The sequence below is a fragment of the Notolepis coatsorum genome (assembly GCF_963971535.1).
Source record: "Notolepis coatsorum genome assembly, chromosome: 19".
NCBI classification, from domain to species: Eukaryota; Metazoa; Chordata; class Actinopteri; order Aulopiformes; family Paralepididae; genus Notolepis; species Notolepis coatsorum.
This window is the reverse complement of record NC_140183.1, coordinates 54,921,375-54,947,391: the sequence shown is the minus strand read 5'-3', so window position 1 is coordinate 54,947,391 and position 26,017 is coordinate 54,921,375. Positions and strand designations below refer to the sequence as shown.

Here is a 26,017-nt window from a genome sequence, read left to right as displayed (position 1 = left end):
GACACCCAGACCGGCACGAATATGTTCTAACGGAAACGCTGCCCAGGCCATCAGAGTCTTGAACACTGAACTCTCCACACACAAGCACACATGAGCACACACACAACACACATACTGTATACGCTCACACACTAACAGTCACTTTAGCATGAACACACACATGCTCACGCTCACACTCAACGGTCACTTTACACAACGAAAAGGTCACTTTAAAAAGAAAAAAGAACGGGAGTGGTTCTTGTATAGTAAATAGATGGATATAGCAAGATAGCATAAGGATAATAGTATAACTGTAGATTGTATAGTATAGTATTGTATAGTAGTGTACATAAGACCCAGTGCCTCATCTGTAGCTAACATTGTATTGCACTATCGCAGGACCTTAGCATGTCTTTTACCATGCTTTTTGTAAACTTTATGTATACCTGTTATGTGTTATTCTTATTACTTGTATTATTGCACAAATGTCTTATTCTTATTACTTGTATTATTGCACAATCGCTGCAGGCATGACCTCCCGCGTTTCACTATATGCTTGTATGCCGTGACAAATAAAACTCTTGACTTGAAGCATTTTAACAACCCTCTGGAATCTATTGACACGCTGACCGACACTGCAGTCTTTAACAGGCTCTAGCCCATTAGTTTCCAAGCTAACAGTATCACGTGAAACTAGAGGTTGTGAGGCATCCGTAAGTACCAATTATACAATGGCATGCAAATTTCTCTATTCTGATTGGCTGAAACAGTCAAGTTAGACGTGGTTATTTCTCATAACCCGCGCTCGTGATCCCAGAACCCGCCCACAACCGAATTACAATCACTCCGCCAGATCGACTTTTTCATAGGAAAAACCAAGATGGCGGACAATAATCTTTACGAATGGATGTGTTGAAAGCGTCATAGCGACTAATTCAAAAACTATTCTGTCACGGCGAATGTGTTAGTTTCTTACACAATGTTGGATTATGTAATTGGTGGGTCATGAGTAATTGTGGAACAAAATATAAATCGCGGGAAGTCTGTTGTTAGATGCCATTCGTCAAAAGGACATTAATTTCACTGTTAATAAATATTTCAAGCAATCAATCAATCAAACCAATAACACATGCTCACGTGGAGGTGCACTGTTTTAAGTGAGCGTGTGTTATTGGATTGATTGAAAATTGTATTAATGTCCACCTTGTTTCAAACTGGTTATGCTTAGGCCCTCTTTCGAAGTCGCCCTCTTTCGAAGTCGGTTATGCTTAGAGTTTATCTTTAGAGCAGGGCGATAGACCACCAGCCCTGATTCCAAAGCATAACAGACTTCGAAAGAGGGCGACTTCGAAAGAGGGCCTAAGCATAACCAGTTCGAAACAAGGCGGACATTAATAAAATGTTCAATCAATCCAATAACCCATGCTCACTTAAAACAGCGCATCTCCGAGCTGCTTCTATATAAAGTAGGTAAAAAAAAAAAAAAATGCCTCCTATAGGGAGGCAACTTCTCTTCTTTTTTAAAACCTACTAGGTTCCAAAAAAAATGTACTATAGGAGGCAATTGTATAAAGATGTAAGCACAGTCTATCTGTAATACAATTTTCAATCAATCAATCCCATAACCCACGCTCACTTCATTCTTAGATGGAATGCCTTGAAACAGCGCTGCTTCTACACACGGAGGCAACGTCTCTTCTTTTTTTTTAACTACTTTTTCTGCGGATGGTTGTCAATAAATCTTCAATTAATGTGCGTTTATTGTATAGCAATAAGGTTGGATGAATGCGCCAGTTGTATAAAAGCCATTACACCACGTAACGTGGGTTATGAGAATTATACCATGCCTAGGGGGGTCTAACGACCACCCCTAGGCATGGTCTAATTCTCATAACCGACTCCTGCGCGTGATGTAATGCTTTGGTGTGTCATTCAAGTCAAGTGTCAAGTCTAAGTGTTTATTAATCCGCTGGGCGAAATTCATGGTGTCATAGCAGTGTTGGGGAGGGGAGGTATGGGCAGAAAAGACATTGTGCTTGTTGTGAAGGATCAGATTAAACCGAATATGTATATTTATTTATATATATATATTTAATTGTATTTGTATATCGTTTGATATCCCCTGTATATTCCTTGTACAATATGCATTGAATATCCCCGTTTCTACTAAACAGCCCATAATAGTTTCATTCTACCATTGGACGAGAACCTGGCGCCAGGTTGCCATACCCCTAGGTCCAAGTTCAATCGTGCCGCCTAACATGTCGAGGCAACCCCCGGTTCCGCGCAGTAATATGCCGGGCGAAATACGAATGGTACTATTTGTTCATAGCGCATATATATATGGCGCTCGTAAAGTAGAACTTTCTTTTAGTCCAGTTCTTTACCCTCCAACAGAGTGACAGACGCAAAAGCCTCCCCACGACGCACGTGCGGTGTAGTAGGGCCTACTTGGCCCAGAATAGGCATTGAGATATCGTGTAGATTAATAGTTGAATGGTCATAGTTTGGCACCATACCGTCGAGTTGGACGTATTCTATTAAGCTAATAATAGTCTATTTATGTATGGTGCATCGTTCGGTTCGAGTTCTACAGTTATCAGTACCCCCATCGTTCCTGACGTTATCTGGACGCTTATCCAGGCTGGTCAGACCCCTAGTGGTGATTGCATCCGAGGAGCTCCGGGTCAAGAGCGACTGGACCTGTATATTGGATTACTCTACCCAACGACGGCGAGCCTTCCACGGCTCTTGGATTATGCTTTGTGTGCTTTGATTATTCCATGGATAAAGGCCAACACTGCCGAGTGTTGGAATTACCCCCCGGAGAGGACTCCAGGTGAGGCGGCGCTCTACACGTGAGGTCGCACCACGTCTCTCCGTTGTGGACCGGCAGATACCGTTCCACAGAGGGTCCAGCTGTATTCGTCTGCGGCCCGAGGTTCTGTGGGCACTGTGTCCAAGACTTTGGATTCTCCCAAGACACCGTCGGCCAGATGGGATACCGCCAGCGGCTTCTCTAACCCCCCCCCTCCTACTGTCTTACAACCAGCGGGACCCCCCCCCCCCCCTTAGTGTATCCAGCTATAATCATTTAAGTACCATCGCTATCGTTTCCTAAATATTCCAGGTTGTATACTTACTCCCTGCGCAACCAGAGATTGGACATTCAATGTTGATTTACCTACGAATACTCATTTGCCATAAAAGTGCATATTCAATATTTCAAATCATAAATGTAATTAAGTGAATGTTGTATACACCTTTTGCTGTATTAAATATTCGATTTGGTACATTTGTGTTGGTTCGTTTCATCAGGTGGGAAAGTGTTCATCATACTTATATCTTGTACTGGGTGGCCAGAAGTTAAAGTACATGAGGTAGTGGTATTAAATATCATATCTAACAATACAGTCAGGGAATTGTACCCCTCAGCTACAGTGCTAGTAATAAATATCATGCTAGTTTGCCCGGGAAGGGGGCTATATGTTGAGCTAAATTATGACAGAAATAATTGGCATGATCATTTTCAAAGGGGTTTCTTGTGACCGTTCATAATGCACTCAAATTAACCACGAGAGCCTCACCTTTACTGCAGAATCCAATCTATGCCTAGTCCCATGCAATGTTATGGCAGAACCATGAAGTAAGGTCATCGTCATGATGTGTTTTTCACTTTATATATATATATACAGTGATGTACCTGAACGCATTCAATGAATGATCGTTCATGAACTCGTTCATATTTTGGGCGAACGTGAACTGAACGTACTGTATTTCCGCTAGATGAACGTAATTGTGAACGCGTTCATTCTCGGCGCCCTTTTAAAATGTGTGAACTGAACTAGTTCATGTAGAAAGTGAACTTTCCCAATACTGTATATATATATATATATATATATATATATATATATATATATACCGTAATTCCTCTAATAGTAACCCCGGCTTGTATTTGTTTCAACTGTAGCGGATACCAGGCTTGTATTAGGAGGAGGCATGTATAAGAGAGAGGCCTATATTTAAAATTTTCAAACGGATCATAATGAATAAATCAACATTTTGTGTCAGTTTGAACCCAGTAAAATGTACTGGGTTCATGTATTGAAACCAAGTACTGTATGAAATACGGTAGTAAACAGTGCAATTACAGGTGGTCAAAAAAAGTTAAATAAAGTAAAATAGTGCAATCACAATACTGGTATAATAATAATAACTTAGTTTTATACAATTCTGAGGTAGGCTTACTCTCTTGGTAAACATTAACACCATACCATTATATGGTATTTACTGCACAGCCAGGCCAGCCTATAACAACAATAACAAAATATATTGCCTATGGTAAATCCGTTGAGGGAAATACCGTAATTCCTCTAATATACATGAAACCCGGCTTGTATTAGGAGGCCGGCTTATAATTGCTTAGCTCAACAGCGCACCCGGTCATTAATAGAGACCCGGTTTTTAATTGAATACCGGTTACTATTAGAGGAATTACGGTATATATATATATATACACAGTATAATCAGTTGTGTCTTCATATGTGCCACTGAGGAAATTGTTGCAAACCGTACATTGAATCAAACATTATAATGAGTTTCATAGGCCTATCTATCCAGGTTGCCCAGTTACATGCACAACTGGCCTATTAAACTCAGGTTGAACGCCCTTTCATTGGAAGAAATACAGACGATGTCATAACAGAGATGTGCAAAGACCAAGGGACAGAAGGCCATGGTGGACATTAGACAAACAAGCAGTAAATTGCACAAATTTGATAGTGGTCTGGAACAAAGGTGGGGTCTGGTAATCTCTCATCCTCAGCCTGAATTTTTCTTTTACTTTTATTCATTATTTTTTCCATTATTTTAATCTATTTTATTTTTCATGTTCTTCCATTTCATTGGTTGTTTTATTCATTTTAATTGTTTTATTCATTTAACTTTGTTTTTATCTCCTGTAGCACTTTGAGATTTTTACAAATGTAAAGTGCGGTACAAATTGAATTTATTATTATTATCATTACAGAGAACTAATGATCAAGGCATTCTGCAAAGTCTCAGCCAATTAAGCTACTGATAAACAACTGTACAATTTCCAACATTATTCATGCATTAACACTTTGGATGCCAAAAAAACGTAAAAAGTCATTTTTGGATAGTTTTTCCTTTTTTCCCCCCGATATTTTTATTCATTATCCATCCAGGGACATTGGTGTTACCATAGGGAATGAGTGAGATCGCCAAAGTGCAATACCGGCACTATCACTCCAACTTCCACTCAAAGGCCAGAGGAGCGGCCATATTAATTGATAAGAACATACCATGTACTATGTACTATACCGCCGCCTGGTGGATTTCGGGCGAGTTGCACTCCACTCTAAACCGGAATTGGCGCTCTGTGCATCGGGGAAAAAGCTCCGGCAGAGATATCTTGTAACGTGGATCTCAGACAAACACTCGAGTGCATGGGATCGCTTTCGAGACGCAAGAATCAATATGCTTTCGGCGTTTATTGCTTCATACAAACTGAAAATGGATCTAGCAGATCGACATCAAATAATTGGAATTTTTTTTTCACCAGACGCATCGGCCACAGGTAAGGGGAATCTAACGTTATTTCTGGCTCGATTGTCCATTTATTTCATTGCAATCTATCCGATCGACGTATGGTGTCGTACTAAAGAAAGCCGTTAGTGACAATCAAGGAATCATAAACGACCCCCCCCCCATCACGCATGATTGAGCATAAAGGCCTCTGCATGCTACAGAAACTTCAAAGCAACTGCAACACAACATCGACAAAGCAACAGTGTTTTAGACACTCTGCCTTTATGCTTCTGCAACATCGACGCGCAAAGTTAGTTTAACTAAAGTTAGTTTAGGTCCGTGTTAACGTTAGATAATGTACAAAATAAACGTATTTCCGGTGATTTTAGACGTCGCTCTTTTATTTTGAAATCCCCCGACCGGAAGTGTTATAGTGTCTGTTGCTAGCAGCTTGACTTTCTGTGCTTTTCGAGCTAACGTTACCGTAACATCATTAGTTTCCAATGGAGAGGACCTCGGCTCACATGCAGCTCAAACTACCTATTGGAATAAATTAATTGATTGATGTTTAACTTGTCCCTGTGTGTGTCCAGTCATTTCGACTAGCAAACGTTGTATTTAACGTTAAAGTTACCTCAGGATACCATTGTATTTAGTTGGTTAGCTATGTAGCTAATGTGGATAGCATTTTGTATAGCACCAATGCTAGCTGGCTGGCTACAGCTTTATTTACTAAATTATGGAGGCTTTTTAATCGTCAAGGTAAGAGAGGATTTGTCATGATCAACTGAAGGCGTATGCTATGGAACAATATGTGCTTGGGTTTTCAGAAAAAGGCCAGCTATGTGACGCTAATTATTTAGCATCAACGCTGGCTGGCTACAACAATGGCGGATGGTATTCTCTGCGAGACCAATATTATTCTATGACAGCCCCGCCCCCATTCGCTAACCAACCAATCACTGCTACGCAATATCAACGCAACGGTTGTTTAGGTTAGATTTGGGGGACATGTACACAACGTCCAAGCAACACAGTCTACAAGACCCTAAACAACAACCGCGCTGAAATCGCGCTGATGTTGTGTTGAAGTTGCTTTGAAGTTGCTGTAGCATGTAGAGGCCTTAATGTATAGCGATCATATGTATTAAACGCCTTAAACAACTGACAAACGAGATTCTGGAGCTAGATAGACTACATAGCCACTTGCCATCAGCTGACACATTGAAAAAACGTATGTCACTACGGACTGAGTTTGATCTCCTGTCAATGCGACAGGCTGAGTACCTCATCACTAAATCGCGACATGGGTATTATGAACACGGAGAAAAGGCCGGACGGATACTTGCCCATCAGTTGCGACAAAGAACTGCCAATCAGACCATCCCCACTATTAATGACGGGCGGGGTTCAAAAGCCACCGATAACCTTAAAATTAATACATGCTTCCAAACTTTCTACCAATCATTATACACCTCAGATTCGCAAGCGGGCCCCTCCACACTGGACGATTTTTATAAAACCCTTCATGTCCCTACAGTTGACCCAGAGATGGCCGCAGATCTGGAGGAGGACCTTACGGTCGCGGAGGTTACGTCAGCAATTAGATCTATGCAAAGTGGCAAATCTCCGGGACCAGACGGATACCCTACAGACTTTTACAAAATATTCTCAGTCCAGCTCTCCCCGCTGCTACTGTCCGTCTTTGATGAATCACTCAACAAACTCCCTTCCTCCAACCATGCGCCAAGCAGTTATCTACTTAATCCTTAAAAAAGACAAGAATCCACTTGAATACGGCTCGTTCCGTCCAATTTCCCTTCTCAATGCCGATTTCAAGGTCCTCGCTAAGGTTCTGGCTCGTTGTTTGGAGGGGGTTCTCCCCTCCATCATCTCGCCAGACCAAACAGGCTTTATCAAGAACCGGTACTCTCTTTAACATCAGACGCCTCCTAAATATCCTCTATAGCCCCTCTCCACCCGGAACACCTGAGGTGGTTCTTTCTCTCGATGCTGAAAAGGCGTTCGACCGGGTGGAGTGGGGCTATCTTTTCCACGCACTGGAGAGGTTTGGATTTGGCCCTAAACTCATAGCTTGGATAAAAATTCTATACACATCCTCGATGGCTGCCGTTCGCACCAACAGCAATCTATCCACTTACTTTGAACTCCATAGGGGCACGAGAAAGGGATGTGCCTTATCTCCACTCCTTTTTGCGATCGCAATGGAGCCACTGGCACTGAGGCAGAACACCGATATCAAAGGGATCATGCGTGCAGGTGCGGAGCATAAAGTCTCGCTTTACGCGGACGATATGCTGTTGTATATATCACAACCCCAAACGAGTCTTCCCCAGTTAATGGCCCTACTTACAGACGTCGGCAAAATATCTGACTACAAAATCAACATTCAAAAAAGCGATAAAAAGAACTACGCTGCAGAGACCTCGCGCAATGGGTGGGATGGCGCTTCCCAACTTTATTTATTATTACTGGACAGCAAATATAAGATCATTACTATACTGGGCAAAAAGCGAGGACACGGCCCCCTGGTGGACAGTACTGGAGGGCAGTACTGTTGAAGGGCATCTGTTGGGCATCTGTTGAATCCACCTCCCTAACAGCCTTACTGTGCGCTAAACTCCCGTTCACACAGCCCATGTCTAGCTTTACCTCTAATCCAGTTGTCATTCACTCGATAAAAGTGTGGAACCAATTTAGAAGATCCTTTTCCCTTAAGGAACTATCGCTAGCTGCACCAATCGTAAGAAACCACATGTTTATTCCCTCAACAATGGATAGGTCTTTCGACAGTTGGGTTGGAAGGGGAGTGATCACGTTGTCTGACCTCTATATAGACGATAACTTTGCCTCCTTTGAACAGCTGGTACAGAGATACAAAATTCCTAGGTCACATTTCTATAAATATCTACAGCTCTGGAGCTTTGTAACCTCAAGCTCGGACTGCTACCCATTGTGTCCTCCTGCCTCTCTCTTAGACGCAATCTTGAACTGTAAACTGATCCAGAAACAAGCTATAAGTAGAATTTACGAATGACTTAATAGAAGCAACTTGATACCTCTAGATCTCCTTAGGGGCAAATGGGAGACGGACTTAGATGAGCCAATCACAGAAGACACATGGGACAGAATAATTTTCTCTTCCTCCATCTGCCTTAAACATGCTGTTATCCAATTTAAAATTGTACACCGGCTGCACTGGTCTAAAGACAGACTCTCTCAAATATATCCTGACGTATATCCTCTGTGTGATCATTGCAGACAGGCTCCAGCCACTCTGCTCCACATGTTCTGGACGTGTCCAAAGCTACACACCTTTTGGCAAGCCATCTTTGACACCTTCTCTAAAATATTTGGAAAGATAGTAGAGCAATCTCCATATATTGCAATATTTGGAGTGGCCCCAACGGACATCCACTTTAGATGGTGGGAATCTAGAATACTGGCCTTCTGTTCACTCTTGGCCAGGAGACTAATACTGTTCAAATGGAAAGACCCAGGTTCGCCTGTGTACGGCCACTGGATGAGAGAAGTCATGTATCATATTAAACTGGAGAAGATCAGGTATACTGTCAGAGGTTGTACCGAAAAATTCCACAATATTTGGGATCCTTTCCTGACTTTCTTTGAGGGTATGGAAGCGGATAATGTGACAGACGATTTGACTTGCCCTCCTCATTTCTTGGCTTCTTATTATATTCTTCTATGTTCTTATTTTTCTCTTTCTCTATCTGCAGAATACAAGAGATGCATATATGCATTACTGTCTGGTGATTTAAAAGGAAAAACAATGATTAAGAAATGCTTCAAGATATTTAAGAATGATATTGTCTGGTATAGGGGTGTGGGGAGAGGAGGGTGGGATGGCTTTATTTTACTTTTTCTTTTCTTTTGGCCCATGTGGGTTTGAATGTAAAAACAGAATTTTCAAAAAAAATAACTCTATCAAAACAAAAGTGCAATACCGGCCGCATCCAGCTAGACGGCGGCATCAAGCACCCTTTGAAACCTTGTATCTTGGCCTGTGTGTCGATTATTATGTCTCCGTCGGACTTTTCTTTGTCAGGCGAATGGAACGGTTATAATGATCGGATTGAGATGCGTCAAATGCTCCCGATGCATGATGTGTGGTGGATTATGTTGGCGACACAATGGACATCAATACTTGGAATCGCGATCAGATAATTGGAATATTCTTTTTGGGGTACATCCTAGTGAAGGTTAGGGCTATATGAAATCATTCCTGCGTTGATCCAACCATGTCTTCACCCCGATCGGAACGTATGTGTGTAACGTTACTCCACAACGTATGCCGTTGGTGACGATCAAAGCATCAAAAAACGACCCCCCGCCCCCCTTTCATGCATTCATGATGAAACATAATACCTACTAACTCAATTTGATTTTAGAATAGTAGCTAGTCCAGGCAAGAAACGGCAACGGTTATAGTGGAATTGACGTATAAGGCTATAACTCAGCATTTCGGGAATTACCCCAGACCGATCTAAAAATACACTTATATTCACCACGGTATAACACGTGAATGTATGCATGGAAAAATTATCTCTTTTTTGCATCTTGACCGGAAGAAAGTGACTGTCAAATGACCATAGTATTGTATCCATGGCTATAATATAGAATATAGATTTAGCTCTACAAACAAGGTGACGCACTCCTATCTTTTAAAGCGTTTGCACTGTTCATAATCCTGCATTAGCTGTGACTTACCAACACTGTTAATTGCCCCCTAATTGCGCGCCATCTATGAGACTTAAGAATAGGGTTCCCAATATCCAGATTTTCTTTTCTTTTTTACCAGGAACATTGGTCATGAAGTCCGACATATTTAAATCTCTCCGGTCGTAATGTCCAATGAAAATAATTCCAAAACTGGCCACGTTAGCTTGCTTGATCCCCGTCTCCACCGTTTCACTACACAGCGGAGCTGTGGCACTGTCCGCAGTGCTGAACTGGACAGCGGCGAAGCAACTGAGAAGTCTAATTTCTTTCTCAAACATTCACTTATACAAAAACTGAAATGGATATACAGTACCAGTCAAAGGTTTGGACACACCTTCTCACTGAACTGAATGAGAAGGTGTGTCCAAACATTTGACTGGTACTGTATATCTTCAGAAGGGTTCATTTAACTTGACTCAACAACACAGGCAACAGTCCGAGTAGAATAAACACAGATAATATTTGACCAAAATGTCTCCCATTTGTCAGAGATATTGAAATCTACACGTGGAGCCGCACCAACGGAAACGGGGCTTAACACTTTGAATGCCCATCACGAGATATCTCGGGTTATCAGCCCGCCCCCTGAATGCCCATCACGAGAACTCTCGTGATTTTTTTTTATTAGCGATCTGAATTCATATTTCATCAACCGAGTCTACCGTTGGTAAACCTGCCCCACCAGGCGCTCAGATGTGAAAATAGGGCCCCCTATCGTCTCCCAGATGGTAATGCACCCTTTTTGGATTGGACTCAATGAAAATGGATGAGAAAAAAAAACTCTGGAATACACATTTTACTTCTCACGCATGTAACCGGAGCCGATCAGATTCATTGTGGACCCTCAGCACAGCATGTAATGTGTTTTACAGTATACGCATTGGATCAATAAAAGGATTGATTTTTGGAATGGCGATCAGGAATTGGAATAATCCATTTGGATACCATCTGATCTCAGGTAAGGAATCTATTTTACCAGTCTTAGGATAATCAGACCTGTTTTCACGGAGATATAAGCTTTTCCCCTATATGTGATATTGCTGTTTGACTGTACGAGCGATCAGGAACTAAGAGAATCGATTTTCAGCTCACGGCACCAGCGTGCATACGTACACATATACTATCGATAATCTAGCATTTATTTGAAAACGATTCATAAATAGGCCGAAAAATGACAACGTTCTAGAATATTACAGTACAGGGCGTTTATCACAGATTCTTTTTTTCCCCCTTGAAAATAAGGGCTTTTCAAAATGCTATAAAACGGAAATGAACCGATAAAAAAACAATCCGCTTCGACAATGTTGACTGGAAAATGAGTCATTGATAAGCGACGGGCAGATTAGACACATAGCCATAATTTAAAACATAGATTAGGCGATATTAATGCTAACATTGAAGTGGATGGTGGGCATTCAAGCACTAAATGTGCGCCCCCTGCTGGGCACTGAAAGTGTTAAGAGCCAAAACAAATGGGTATGGGTCACCTACCCCAATCTCAAGCAGTGAGCTGACAGGCTTGTGGTCGCTGGTCCTCAGAGTCATGTGACTCTGGTAATGCACCTGCCTAACCCCCTTCCCTCGCCACAGGATCCGGTCACACCAGGACGGCACGCGACACTTCTCACTGAAAACCAGAGAAGATGACAGAACTCAATACATCTTTTGGTTACCGCCATTACTATGTTTATTTGTAGTAACAGTATGGAACTTGATCTAGGCCTATTAATGGGAGCACCTTGTATCCCACTGGTCGGAGCCAGTGTCATATTTGTAGGTGGGTTGGAATTCGATCTCTCCCTCCACAAAGCCGACGAACACGGCCTTCTCATCAATCTGCCTCTTCAGCTGAGGACCACAGGTAGATTACAGTGTCACCACTCACACCCAACAGCACAGGAAAACAGATACCTACTTCTTTTTCTTTATATAAACGATGGCAAGATGAAACCACAGAGGTTTTACCTGATCATAACTGTGCAGCGTTTCAAAGTCCTTCTTGATGATCAGATCCTTCACGTGGTCGACCTCGAGGTCACCGATTCTGTAGTTCAGGTCCCCGAGCCACAGGACCACACTGGGAGGGAGAGAGGATATGAAGCCTAGGTGATGCACCCTATTCCTACCCTCTTCACTCAGAAGGCTGGACAATCATCGGCATGAGAAAAGTTGCACGTTTTCCTTTTTTTCATTTTACGATGTTTTATAAATTGAGAATATAAATATATTTTGGTAACAACACTTTGTTGACCTTATTCCAGCGCAGGAACCTGAATTGAATAACTGAGGGCGATGCGCTCTTTAGCAACACTAGATACTTAATGGGACATTATGAGTGGAGAAATGAAGGTTTTGTTACTCGTCATCCTCTTCTTTCCAAATGTGCATGAAACTAAATGGTCAATGTGATTGAAAATGATGAGAGCAAATCACAAATCACTGTTGAGTAGAGCTTGTGAATGAGAATATACTGTATTATATTTAGCCAATACAGCAAACCCTACACATTAATCCTAGATATTAATTCTAAACAAATTTCTTTTTACCAAAATTAGCAATGGAGATTTTTAGGATTAAAGGTTTTGGGCAGGGGAGCTAACTCCTAGTAAATAGCTCCTTTTGAAACGGCTAAATCCGTACAAAACGACATCCTAACCCTGTAAACACATGAGTGTTTCCTACTCGTGCTTCATGATGGCGAGCGGCGGCTGGGCGGGGTCCAGCTGGCGGAACTGGAGGCGGCTACAGATGTCCTTGTAGTCCTGGTTCCTCCGCTCGTACTCCTCCACGTGGGCCGCCAGGTGAGAGTTCACCACGCAGACGGAGGAGTTGTGGAAACGGAAACGGATCGCCACCGCACCCTTGTTGCCCTGTGAAAAGAGAGAGAGAAGAGAGAGACAGAGAAGAGAGAGACAGAAAAGAGAGAGAGAGAGAGAGAGAGAGAGAGAGAGAGGGAAAGAGAGGGAAAGAGAGAGACAGAAAGGGAAAAGAGAGGGAGACAGAGAAGAGAGACAGAAGAGAGAGACAGAGAAGAGAGAGGGAAGAGAGACAGAGGGAAATATAGGGAGGAGAGGGGAGAGAGACCGAGGGAGACGGAAAGGGAGAAGAGAGAGAGCGAGAGAGAGACGGAGAAGAGAGACCGAGAAGAGAGACGAGAGAGCAAGAGCGAGAGAGAGAGAAGAGAGAGTGTTTTATTAGACCAGGGGTGCCCAACCTTTTTTGAACCAAGATCTACTTTTTAATTTGCCACCTAGCCGAGAGCTACCAGCCCAAATGTGTCCTACTCTCGGCTAAGATAAGATATTCCTTTATTGATCCCCTTGGGGAAATTCAGGCATAATAGCAGCATGGTGGAAGGGGGGGGGGGGGGGGGGGGGGGGGGGGGGGGGTACAGGTAGTAAAAACAACACAAGCAGTGTAAACAAATAGGTCAATATAATTTACTATCTAACTAACTGAAAAATATATTCAGTGTCATAAGGTGCATAAGGCTAGTATTAGTAGTAATAGTATTACCCATTCAATATGCACATGACAGAAAATATTATATGGCATATAATATTTTCTGTCATGTGCATATTGAATGGTATACCCATTCAATATGCACATGACAGAACATATTATATGCCATATAATATTTTCTGTCATGTGCATATTGAATGGGTAATACTATTACTACTAATACTAGCCTTATGCACCTTATGACACTGTGAATACTGTGAATATATTTTTCAGTTAGTTAGATTCAACTAACTGAAAAATATATTCACAGTGTCATAAGGTGCATAAGGCTAGTATTAGTAGTAATAGTATTACCCATTCAATATGCACATGACAGAAAATATTATATGGCATATAATATTTTCTGTCATGTGCATATTGAATGGGTATATAATATAATATGCTATTTTATATATCATTGTAACAGTGTAGTGTAGGAATTACAAGAATGACAAGACAGTAACTGTAACTTCTCACATTTATTTCACACTCTGCATACACACTGACAACACACACACACTCCGTTCAATGGGCATGAGAAAACATGTGTTTACATTGCCAAAGCAAAAGTGGAACAATACAATCAAAACAAAGATATATGTACAATTAAAAGGGAATAGGAATGATGTGTAAACAGAGCTGTCACATTGCAAAATGGAATACAATCAAAAAACAATTCCACAAAAAGGTCCGTCAACAGTCACTGATAGTTCTCCTTTATCTTGTTTTTTTATTTTATTAAATGTCTCTACCTTAGTGAGAACGCTGGCACTGGGAAGAGGTACCGGTTAGGGATGTCCCGATCGCCTTTTTTTGCTTCCGATCCGATCCCGGTCATGTGATTTTAAATATCTATCGATCCGATCGTTTCCGATCCGATCTTTCACATTAGTAATCAATTTTGACGCATTTTTGTCAGAAACTGGCAGAGCGAGACAAGCCCATCTGTTGCCTATAGTCCGGGGCGCGAGCGCGGAGGCTTTTGTTATTACATTCACCCTGAGAAATGTGCTTCTGCTTCATATGAGAAATATTAAAAGTTTCAATATATGTTTGCACATTAGTATACATTCAGTGTTCGACTTACGTAATGGTCCATTCTGGTCTGAAACGCTGACGATAATCCTCAGTCACGTTATCCTCCAGGTGAAAAGTTAGTCTGAAAACTTCGCCTCCAGCCTGTCCTCCTTGCAAACATTGCAACTGGCTTGACTTTCTATTTTAAAATGCTTAGTTCCAAACCTCTGACATTAAGTCTAGCTGCTCAAGTCAGTGGATATTAACCGTGTTTCGGGAGCGACGTGTTGTACTGTTGTTGTGATGTGGAGCCGGTCTAAATTAAAGGGAATGTGTTTGTTGCAACGGTGTAAATTAAAGGGGAATGTGTTTGTTGTGGACAATTATTCTGCTCTGTGTGACAACAAATACATTAATGATGATATATTATATGTAATTTAAAACCAAAACTAAGGCCTCCGTATGAGTTTAAGACGTGGACATGGTCATGTTTGTTGAATAAAATTTTTCTTTTTTTGACTGCCGATTTTTATTATTATTTTTTCCCGATCCCCGATCCTCTGAAAAGCACGTGATCGACGCCGATCCCGATCACGTGATCGGATCGGGACATCCCTAGTACCGGTAGCTAGTTTTTCAAAGTCTGGGTTGTAGGAGCTGGTTGCAAGCCTCAGGCAGTCCACAAGATGGTCATCTGTCAATGTGGTTCTGTACTTAGTTGGACTTGATGATCTTCATGTGAGAGAAAGCAGACTCACACAGGTAGGTTGATCCAAAATATGCTGTTAAGTTCATGGCACATCTCCTGAGGTTGGGGTACTTCTCAGGCAGCAGTAGCTCCCAGAACTCTGCCTTCATCCCTTGTGTTGCCCTGGCTTTAATCTCAATGTCAGTTTGAAGTGTGAGGATCTCGTTCTCCACAGCATGGCTGTCCAGATTAAACAGTGTGGCCACTTTGGATGTGATGTCATCCACATCTACAGTTCCAAATGGAAAACACATGGAGCTTGCAACAGGTTCAAGTATTGAAAAGTCTGTGAAGCGCTTATCAAATTCTGACAAGATGCTTTGAACTTGCTCCTCATAATGTGTGCAATCAAACTGTGCGGTGTCCTCACCCTGACGTTAAAGTTCTGCTTGCATGTGAGGAAAGTTGCGTAGGTCACTGCGTTGCAGCCTTCTCGCCCACATGGTGAGCTTGCTTTTAAACGCATTCACTTGTGCATCGTTGTATAATGCCGCTCCAAATTACCCTTTTTCGGCACAGCCACGGTTTGTTTGCAAATCAGACAGACTGATTTTGCGTTGAAATAAACAAAAAAGTAAGCCTCCTCCCACTCTTCATGGAAATTATATGTTTTTGGTCTTTTGGCTGCTCCAGTTCTGCTTGCGGCGCTGACGCTGGTGCTATCCGGCTCGTCGGAGGCGCCGTTGGAGCTGCTCCCTGGCGGCGGCAGCTCGTTGGAGGGTCCTGGCTCTGGCGGCAGTGAAGTCTTGCTTGCGTTGTTGAAAAGTAGCGTCCTCTGAATGAACCTCTTTTTAGCTGGTGGTGTTCCATTCATCTTGCAGTTTCGAGTGACTCAAGGCTGGTCTCAGAGCCATGTTTATACTGTACCTGCCAGGTGATGGGCCCGACCCCCACTCATGCCACTCCATGAAAACAAAGGCATCAATTTGCATCCCTATGGGTGAAGCTCGCTGTCCGGAATGTACGGAATGTAGACGGTATCGATTGGCTCAGGCTGCCTGACTGCCTGTTATACACAGGACTGCATGAACATGTGTTGTCCTCCCCTCCAAATCAAATCAAATTAAATGATTTTCCAAAATAATCTCGCGGTCTACTTGAAACCAGCGCGCGATCTACCGGTCGATCGCGATTGACTGGTTGGGCACGACTGTATTAGACAATCAGAGAAATATGTGAACCAAACAAACGATTACAAAAAATAAAGACAACAGAGAGCTGATTTAAGGTAATATGCAGTTAAGATGTGAGCCTCTGGCAGACAGTAATGGAATATTACACAAATATAGTAATGACCTAGTCTGGGCACAGGGCTGCTGTTCACTGCACAGGACATAAAGAAGTCCCTCATTACCACAATGAAAGATGGAGCAGCATTTTTTAAAAGCCTCTCGCTGGACACCAGCCAGCCATCTGCTCCACACTGCAGAGACTGCTAAGTAAGCAAGATGGCGTACGAGACAAGGATATGTTATCCTGCGACGGCCGTGAAGAAGAGCAGTCGCGGGTGAATGGCGCTCCAAGGGAAAACGCCGGCCCAAAAGGGACACACTGGAGACTTTTTGCAGGCGTTTACAGTGGATTGAGCTGCGAGCTAAGCTAGTATAAGTCTGTCCGCCTGTCCATCAGTCTCTCTTGTAGCCAGACTCGTCGGCAGATTGGTTTCGTTTGTTGACTTTCGCCGTCTATAAACCCTTTTGAAACTTGACATAAACGTTCTGAACGGGCAGTTCATTTTCAATACGATAGCGGACAGGAAATACACACGGGCCTCGAGCTGTTGCAAGAGGGTCAGGGTCAGTGACAGCAGCAGAAGCCTCTTTCCTCACCATTCTCCCCATGACGCCGGTGCCCACGGACTCAGCCTCCACCTCCGAGATGAACTCTGCATGTTCCTTCTTCACATAGAACAGAAGCATGATGCCAACCAGACGCACCAGCTTCACCTGCAGCACAGTGGTTACACACACACACACACACACACACACACACACACACACACACACACACACACACACCTAATAAGAGACAGTATCACACAAGATACAGTGAGAAAATAATAGGGCTGTCTTAAATACTTCGAAGCTTCGAAGCTTCGTTCGATGGCACAAGCTTCGAACATTAAAAAAAAATCGAAGTAAAAAAAAATATATATATAAATATTTTTTTCAAAAAAAAAAATCAAATTCTTTACTTCGATTGTGTGTGTGTGTGTGTGTGTGTGTGTGTGTGTGTGTGTGTGTGTGTGTGTGTGTGTGTGTGTGTGTGTGTGTGTGTGTGTGTGTGTGTGTGTGTGTGTGTGTGTGTGTGTACTACCCATCCCAGTTAGGACAGCTGAATCCCGTCCAATCTTTCGCCGTCGACTAAAGACTCACTTCTTCAACCATTATCTGAAATGATTTATAAAAAAAAAAAAAAAAAAATCTAACCGTGACTAACCTTACTGTCATGCACTTGTCCTAATAAACTAACCTACACTGTAACACGCAACACTTTGATGAACATTGTTACTCAGCTGATAGAGTTGTACCCTTCTTGCTGTCTTGTCGTACAGAACTTGTAAGTCGCTTTGGATAAAAGCGTCAGCTAAATGACTAAATGTAAGTGTGCGTGTGTGTGTAGGTGTGTGTGTGTGTAGGTGTGTAGGTGTGTGTGTGTGTGTGTGTGTGTGTGTGTGTGTGTGTGTGTGTGTGTGTGTGTGCGCGCGCGCCTTGTAGAATTCCACACATAAGAAAGAAAGATACTGGGATGAATAAACAAAATAGGAAATAAAATGTAGAAATGCATGCAATACATAAATAAATATGAATCTCCATATATGAAATATAACATTTAGATAAGGTGCTACTGAGATGTTTTGGTGAGTTCTTTGTTTTTTTGTGGAAGTTGCCCTTCTTAAAAATGCATGAACATTCACTGATAATTGGTCTGTAGTGGAGTCTACAAGGTCTACATTGCCGGACCATGTAGAATCCGGACCTTGTAGACTGACATAATTCTGTGCATAGTTTAGTCTACACAGGCCATATTTCAAACAATCAAAATCTTACTTCATTCATCTTAAACATTCTTGATTTGGGGGATTGGTAGTTCCCATGAAATCTGAAGTTGTTCAAACGACAACAGCGATCCACCTTGAATTAAATCACACAGCCGAGTGAAACAGTCACGAAAGGGGCTACTTAATTAATTAATCCAACCCACTTTATTTATAGAGCACATTTAAAAACAACAAAGTTTACGAAAGTGCTGTACAAGTCCCACAACATAAGATAAAAACATTTCGAAGCTTCAAATTAAAATCGAAGCTTGGCCCCGAAGCTTCGATTGCCAAAAAAAGCTTTGAAGGTCAGCCCTAGAAAATAATAACAAATCCTACCATAATCAAACTAAAAGGCAGGGTGGCCTGGCATTTAGAGAGACCATCCTGTTAAAACACAGGTCACAGGTTTGATCCCTGCAACAGCCAATGTGTCGACCGCTATCCAAGTGATGAGCAAGACAGTACCCCTGGCAGCTGGTCCTGTACTCTGAAGCCCTCTGGTGATCTGGTGAAATGCACACATATGCAACGAGGTTCATTCCTTATTTAACTCCATAAAATATGGCAATTGAGGGCTCTAATATTATATATAATAATATATCAATATGAAATAATAAGTATAATAGCCTAAAGAAAAAGGGAAATACAAATCTACTTTAACCGGCAAATTGGTCAGGTAGAAATGTTATACTTTATAGTAGTGAGCCAATAAGCATGTTTGTTACAAGACACAAGGCTGGTGATTGGCCGATTCTTCTGTTTAAGTTTAACCAATCCTAAATGTAACAAGGCCTCTGATTGGTCACATAAATCTGCAAGGTAAGGTATTGAAAAAAATTATAGTTTTGCTATCTGTATCGAATCCCAGGTATTTGTATTAGCACCGGTATTGACCTATGTTGAGATTAAATGTAAATTGAAGAATTTCAGCCCTATAGGGAGGTGTAGTCTGACGTCACTGGTTGTTCCACCCGTATAGGGATTCATCATTGGGAAAATGGATTATTGGCTATTGTAACAATTCTGCCGCATGGAAATTGACAAGCTTCCATTTTTGCACAAAATGAGTTCCCTTCTACCACTAACATTATTGTTTAAGCATTTTTGGTTGAAATAAAGGTAGTTATAAGGTTTTTAATTTGTCGTAAAAAAAGAACTACATTTACCAGTAGGCAGCCTGTTGTTCAGTAGGCAGCCTGTTGTTAGGCTGTCGCCTAATCTACGTCACGGCAAACTGATACCAAGCTAGCTAGCTAGCTAACGTTAACGTTACCCCGCTAAACGTACTAGACGTTAGCAATGTCTACTGTCGTGAACCATTTTAAATTGGGGCATGTAGAGGAGTTTCGGGAACGAGTAAAATGTGCAGGTCCTCTTCTCAGACCTGTGGGGCAAAGCACTGCATGCATCATGCCGGCTAGAAAGCTAGCTAGCTACATGTCACGGCCCGCTGATACCACGATAGCTAACTAACGTTAACGTTACAAGCTCAAAAACCTTATAACTACTACTGTCGTGTCCATAAGTTCCCTGGCAGAATACTTTGTTTGTGAGGACAAAAGTATACAAAGAGGAGAGAACCATTTTAAATCGGGGCATGTGGAGGAGTTTCGGAAAAGGCTAGCAAGCTAGCTAGCTACTAACGTCATGTAAAAAACAATAATGTTATAAACTATACACAATATGTACAACAAAACAATGATTTACATTAGTATTTACAGTGATTTAATATGCAGCGAAATAACGTTATACGATTTAAATTATAAATACAAATATATAAAAAAAATTTAAATGGTGGTTATATGTTACTTTATTTACTAGGTAAATAAACTAGTGTTGGGTGAAACAGATACTAGCAACAGATTCAGGGTCAGTTATTTTCCCATTGTACGAATTGTTAAGCTTATCGAATGTAAGGGAAATCTGATCCTAGGTCTGCGACTAAAGCCAGGAGTCTACGCTGTGGTGACGTCAGTCAGCAGCGCCAAAATGGCAGTGTAGTTCCTCAGTGAACGAAAACATAAATGTTGTTATTTTGCTACGTTTACGATTAACACATTGCCTGCCACGCTTCTATCCATCAATGTAGGCTCACTGCCACCAGTCTAAGCCTATGGATATGTTCACCTTCTTTGCAGGGCTATAACTTTTTAAATTGTATTGCTAAATTGACATTACTATGGCCCATTCAACATCGATTATCTATCGTTCAGGATGTAGGAACGTTATACTTTTTCATTAATAGATTCTTCCAAAAATACCTTCTAGAATATAAGTATGTTTTTATCGTTTTCTGCAGTAATTAGAATAGAATGTGAGTTATAGGCATAAACGCATATATAGATTATCAACTGCCGTTTATTGCGATACACGCTATATTAAAAAATGCAACTGTGCATGATCGTATGCGTTATGATTCATCATGCGCGGATGAAAGGGGGGGGGGGGGTCATTTATAATTCCGTGATCGTCAGTAAATGCTTTATGTAGTATGGGTGATATATTGATCAGAGCGGTTTGCAGTGAAAAGAATAAACAATCAAGCTGAAAGTAATGTTACTGTCCTCTTACCGTTCGCCGATGAGACTGGAGGAAAAAGATCCCACTTATTTGACGTCGATCTACTAGATCCATTTCCGGTTTGTATGGCGCAATAAATGCCCAAATCATATCGATTATTGAGTTATGGCAGCGATCCATATGCACGCCAGTGTGTGTCTGTAGTCCCGCAACGATATGTGACTGCCGGACGGATTTCCCAGATGCACCGAGATCACCAGATCCACTTCCGGTTGTAACTCGCCCAATCATCCACCAGGCGGCGGTATTGAGGCGTTGTGCAGAGTCCCACTGTATCAGCAGAGGCTGGGTGGCGGAATTATGAATGCCATGGCGAAAAAATTTAATATGATCTCAATAACGTCGTACAGCGTGGTCTAGCAGAATTAGCATGGCCAGCAAACACGACGTAAGCCGTTTTTGGCGGTCAATGTGTTAATTGCGAATATTTTCATTTTGAGCTATAGATTGTGGATGAATACAAACAGAAAGGTACACCATGCCAATGTTCATGCTTTATTTCTTTTAAACGAGCCGATTTAGAAATGGGCAAATACATTAAGTGGAACAGAGGGTTGAACAGGAAAAAACTAAAATGACGTAACCACTGACGTCACTTTAGTTTCCCGCGCAGTCCACCCGCATAGGGATTTATCATTGAGAAAATTTACTATTGGCTATTGTAATAATTCTGCCTCATGAACATCATGGTGTAAAAACATCCATTCTTCAGACAGCTGGGCGTACAGTATGCTGTGTCAATTAGGAGGCAGCCGGGTGTGCCGAGCTCACAAGGGCAAAGGGAGGCGGAGAGAAATGACGTGTCATTGTACTGCCGCTGTGTGAGGAGGCACATCTTCATGTACGGCCTTCAGATGAGCGCAAAGAATAGGAGGACGGTTGACTTTAGTCTGCGTTTAGAGAGGAGGGAAGCAATACCACCTAGTAGTAAAGACCGTGGCTGAATCCTAATAAGCAGGAATTGACGCTATGTACTACGCGTTCATGGGTATATTTTTTTATGGAAAAACCTGCAGAGGGTTCTCTCTTTGCACTGAGAACACTGGGCTCTGGGGTAAATTTATCTGACACTTAAATTCTTCAGGAAATTGCTGAAAATGTTAAATCTTCCTTATAAAGAGCCATTCACAGGTCCCTACTGGCTAGGCAGGGGTCGACCGATCTTTTTTTAACAATGACCTGAAAAATCGAAAGGCAGTCAGTCATTAAATTTGATAAAAATGCATACTGAAAATCAAGATCAAGCTAGTTTACCCTTCTGCTCCACGGGAGGTTTATGTCCTCCCTGAGCTTGCAGTTAAGACACAGCGTTACTGTTTGACAGGTGTATCGCCCCAGTAAAACTCCCCACCTGCCAGGCTGCCACTGTCCCCGGAGCGGATCGCGTCCGGCAGAGCGTTTCACTCCGGTAGTGACAGCACGCTCGGGGCGCGCCTCCTCGCCTCACCGAGTAAGTGCGGAAACGATATATAACTATAAATCTTGACAGCCATTGTGGCCGGTAAAAAATAATGTATATATTATATCGACTGTGGTGAGCGAATGCATAGATTAACCTACTGCCCTGTCCTGCGACGAGAGAGGGCGAATGCATGTTCTGGCAGTGACATCATGTTCACTTCAAACCCTGTTGCTGTCCAGTTTTAAACAGTTATATGGTTGCGGTAGACTACAGATGTCCGTTTATACGAAATTCCCCAACTACTAACGTTAAAAATGAAAACGGACAAGTGGAAAACTTGAGGCAGCAGTACCAGTGGGAAAACAACAACAAACAAACCGATCTTTCATCGAGCGACAAGTATGAAGTACACAGGACGAGCTATGGTTGCTACTACTACTGGCTGAATGGACCACTGCATTGAAAACACTGGTCTGAGAGCGGGTGGAGAGAAGGGGAGGTCCTTACTAAGGCATACTTGGCACCAGGATGCAGGCCCTCGGACACGGCCTTCATCCACTCTGGCTCTTTGGGCGTGTCGTTGAAGAAGAAAGCCTCCTTGCTGAGATCCAGCTCTTGGAAGCTGTGGGGCAGAAGATATAAATATCAAGACGTCTTTGAGCCTATCTGTGGTTCAACACTGATAAGTCTCTTCCAACAGTGCTTAAGTTAAAAGGAACGCGCCAATGTTATGAGAAATGCTGCTTACCGCCTTCTCCAGAGTCAGGCAAGAAGATGGATACCAATTTCCTCTCTGAGTTCAGTAGAAAGATATCCGGCCGCAAGCTAGCCTAGCTTAGCACAAATAAATGGAAGTGGATACGGACCACTAGGCTGTTGGCCAAAAAAAATATCGAAAATCCCAGGGTTTTATGCTAGGCTAGTGGTCCGCTTCCATTCATTTGCAGCTGGATAGCTTCCTACTGAACACACAGAGAGGAAATTGGTATCTATCTTCCTGCCTGATTCTGGAGAAGACTGTAAGCAGCATTTCCCATAATGTTGGCGTGTTCCTTTTAACTGAAATGGGAGGCGGGATTAGCATATATGGGTGGGAATATCCTCCTACGTTAAAAGAAAACAGGATCTATGGCTTAATACAGAGGTGTGAGGTTTGAGCAGTCTCTGTGTGTGTGTGTGTGTGTGCCTGTAATGGGAGTGGTGTGCAGAACTGCTGGGCTGTGCAGCAGGGTGGATGTGCAACCGGGCGGATGGGTGTCTTACCCCACGCAGTACATGTCAGGCGGACTGGGGGTGCAGCTCAGCCATGGATGGAGGTTTTCCTTTGGTGTCTGCCCGTTCACATTGTATGTGCCGAGGAAGAAACTGCGAGAGAGAGAGATGAGGGAAGGATGAGTGTGGAGGAGAAAGCAGGGAGGGAGAGAGGTGTGGGGTAGAGCTGCTACTGGGGATTATTTACCATTCATCCAACCATAATTTTCACCAATTAATCCATGCCTATAAATGCTACATTTTCATCCAAAAGGTTTACGTGGATTTTACCCCCCCCCCCCCATGAATGCACAGTGAAACCGAGCTGAAGCCGTGCACTTCAACAGGGTGAAATTCTTCTTCTTCTGTATTTCCATCAGACAAGAAGCTGTGGAACATTTCATCTATGGAATGTTTCGAAACATCCAGATGCAGTCATTTTCAAATCAATTAGATTTTGTAATCAACATACTGGATTCAGATAGTGTGGGGTCAGGGGTTTCATTTTCAACCAGGGTCGTCTTGCCTGAGTGAGGGTTTCCGGCAGAGTATCAGGGTGTTTGGCAAAACTAGTCATTCTCTGTCACCTCTGCAACGGGCAGCGAGAACACCACATTAAAAAAGTGCTGAGAATAATGGGGGAAAAAACACATTTATTTTGGAGCAGTGACTGTTCATGTACAGATACACCAGCAGGGGGCACTGTGGTCTTTAAATAAACTGTCCTGTATAATGTTATACTATGTGATGTGGTTTCTTCAATTCATCTCATACAATAATAAAAAAGAAAAACTCTGATCTGGCTATGTGCACATTATAGTATAGGAAATAGTAGTACATGTCAAGCATAACAAAATATAATTTCTGTCATGCGTTTATGTTTATGTTTATTTAGGATCCCCATTAGCTTTTGCACTTGACAAAAGCTATTCTTCCTGGGGTTCGGCACTTACAACAATACATCAATAATCAATACATTACATCATTATCAACATCAACATCAATTACATCATCAATTACATCATTATCAACATCATTAACAATCTCATCCTCAGTTAGGATGATATTGTACAAGATATTTATTAGTAAAAAGTATTAAAATCAAATTAAAATCAAATAAATAGTGCTTCCTGAGCAGCACTCACTGCAATCAGCATAAATACAATTAACAGTCAATTGGTTTTCACCGCATAAGGGTTCAGTGCATGCTCGTTAGTAGATGGTATTTACATTTTTTCTTGAAAGTGATTTTGGATTCTATTTCAGCGAAGTAGCTTGGCAATGAGTTCCATTCCATGATAGCTCTGTAAGTCACAGACAATTTTAGTAGATTTGTTCTGGGTTTAGGTGCCAGTAGATGGCCTGACGTAGCTTGTCTGGTCATATGGTCATGTTCTTCTCTTATGTAAACTATATGATCATAAAAATACTGTGGTTTTTTGACAACTTGAACATTTCTGAGAAAAGTAATGAGACGGGATTGCAGACATTTCTCAACCGGAAGCCATGATACATTTCTGTGCATAACTCCAATGTTAGTGCGCTTTGAACAGTGGAGAGCTAGTCTGGCAGCCTTATTTTGAGCTATTTGTAGTTTCTGTATATGTGTTTTTGCTGCCGATGACCATATGTTGGGACAATACTCAAGATGTGACAAAACCAGAGCCTGGATGACTTCTTTCAAAGTGGTTGGTGTTAAATACTTTGTGCATTTTCTTGTCACAGCTATGCTCCTTCCTATTTTTGTTATGCTTCTGCTACATACAAACAAAACCACATCGGCCTACATCAGGAACTACTGTGCGAGAAGTTTTCCTCACACCTCCAACTGACATCCTCCCTCCCGGGCTCAATGTGTTAAGCATGCATGTCGAGACATCTTCTAGATCAGTGGTTCCAAAACTGTGGCCCGCGGACCGAGGGTATTGTAGGTGGTCCGTGGAAAAAAAGCTAAATAAAATAGAAAATGTATATAATATAATTTAAAATAAAATTGTAAAACCGTTGTGTAATATAAGACATGGTATTATAGTTTATTATTCTCTCAAATTAGGCTAATCATTATCGGTAAATAGTGGTGCTTGTGCGTGACTGATTGATTGATTGTATTTATTGATTGATTGATTGAATACTTTATTTTGACACAATCGTAGGACAAACGTTTGAAAAACAAACAATAACAGTT

At 42.0% G+C, this 26,017-nt stretch overlaps 1 protein-coding gene across 1 annotated transcript in view; it reads right to left on the bottom strand.

The window, feature by feature from the left end:
• The window catches only part of inpp5b (inositol polyphosphate-5-phosphatase B), a 59,742-nt gene extending 35,799 nt beyond the window's left edge, over window positions 1–23,943 (bottom strand). Inside the window, exons 1-7 of the mRNA XM_084335857.1 lie at window positions 23,845–23,943; window positions 23,089–23,203; window positions 17,386–17,502; window positions 12,973–13,160; window positions 12,256–12,367; window positions 12,029–12,138; window positions 11,782–11,917 (exon numbers count right to left, since the gene is read on the bottom strand). Coding sequence (XP_084191983.1) covers window positions 11,782–11,917; window positions 12,029–12,138; window positions 12,256–12,367; window positions 12,973–13,160; window positions 17,386–17,502; window positions 23,089–23,203; window positions 23,845–23,858 — 792 coding nt within the window. The 5' untranslated portion in view covers window positions 23,859–23,943. The remainder of the gene's footprint in view (window positions 1–11,781; window positions 11,918–12,028; window positions 12,139–12,255; window positions 12,368–12,972; window positions 13,161–17,385; window positions 17,503–23,088; window positions 23,204–23,844) is intronic.
• Window positions 23,944–26,017: the final 2,074 nt, after the last annotated feature.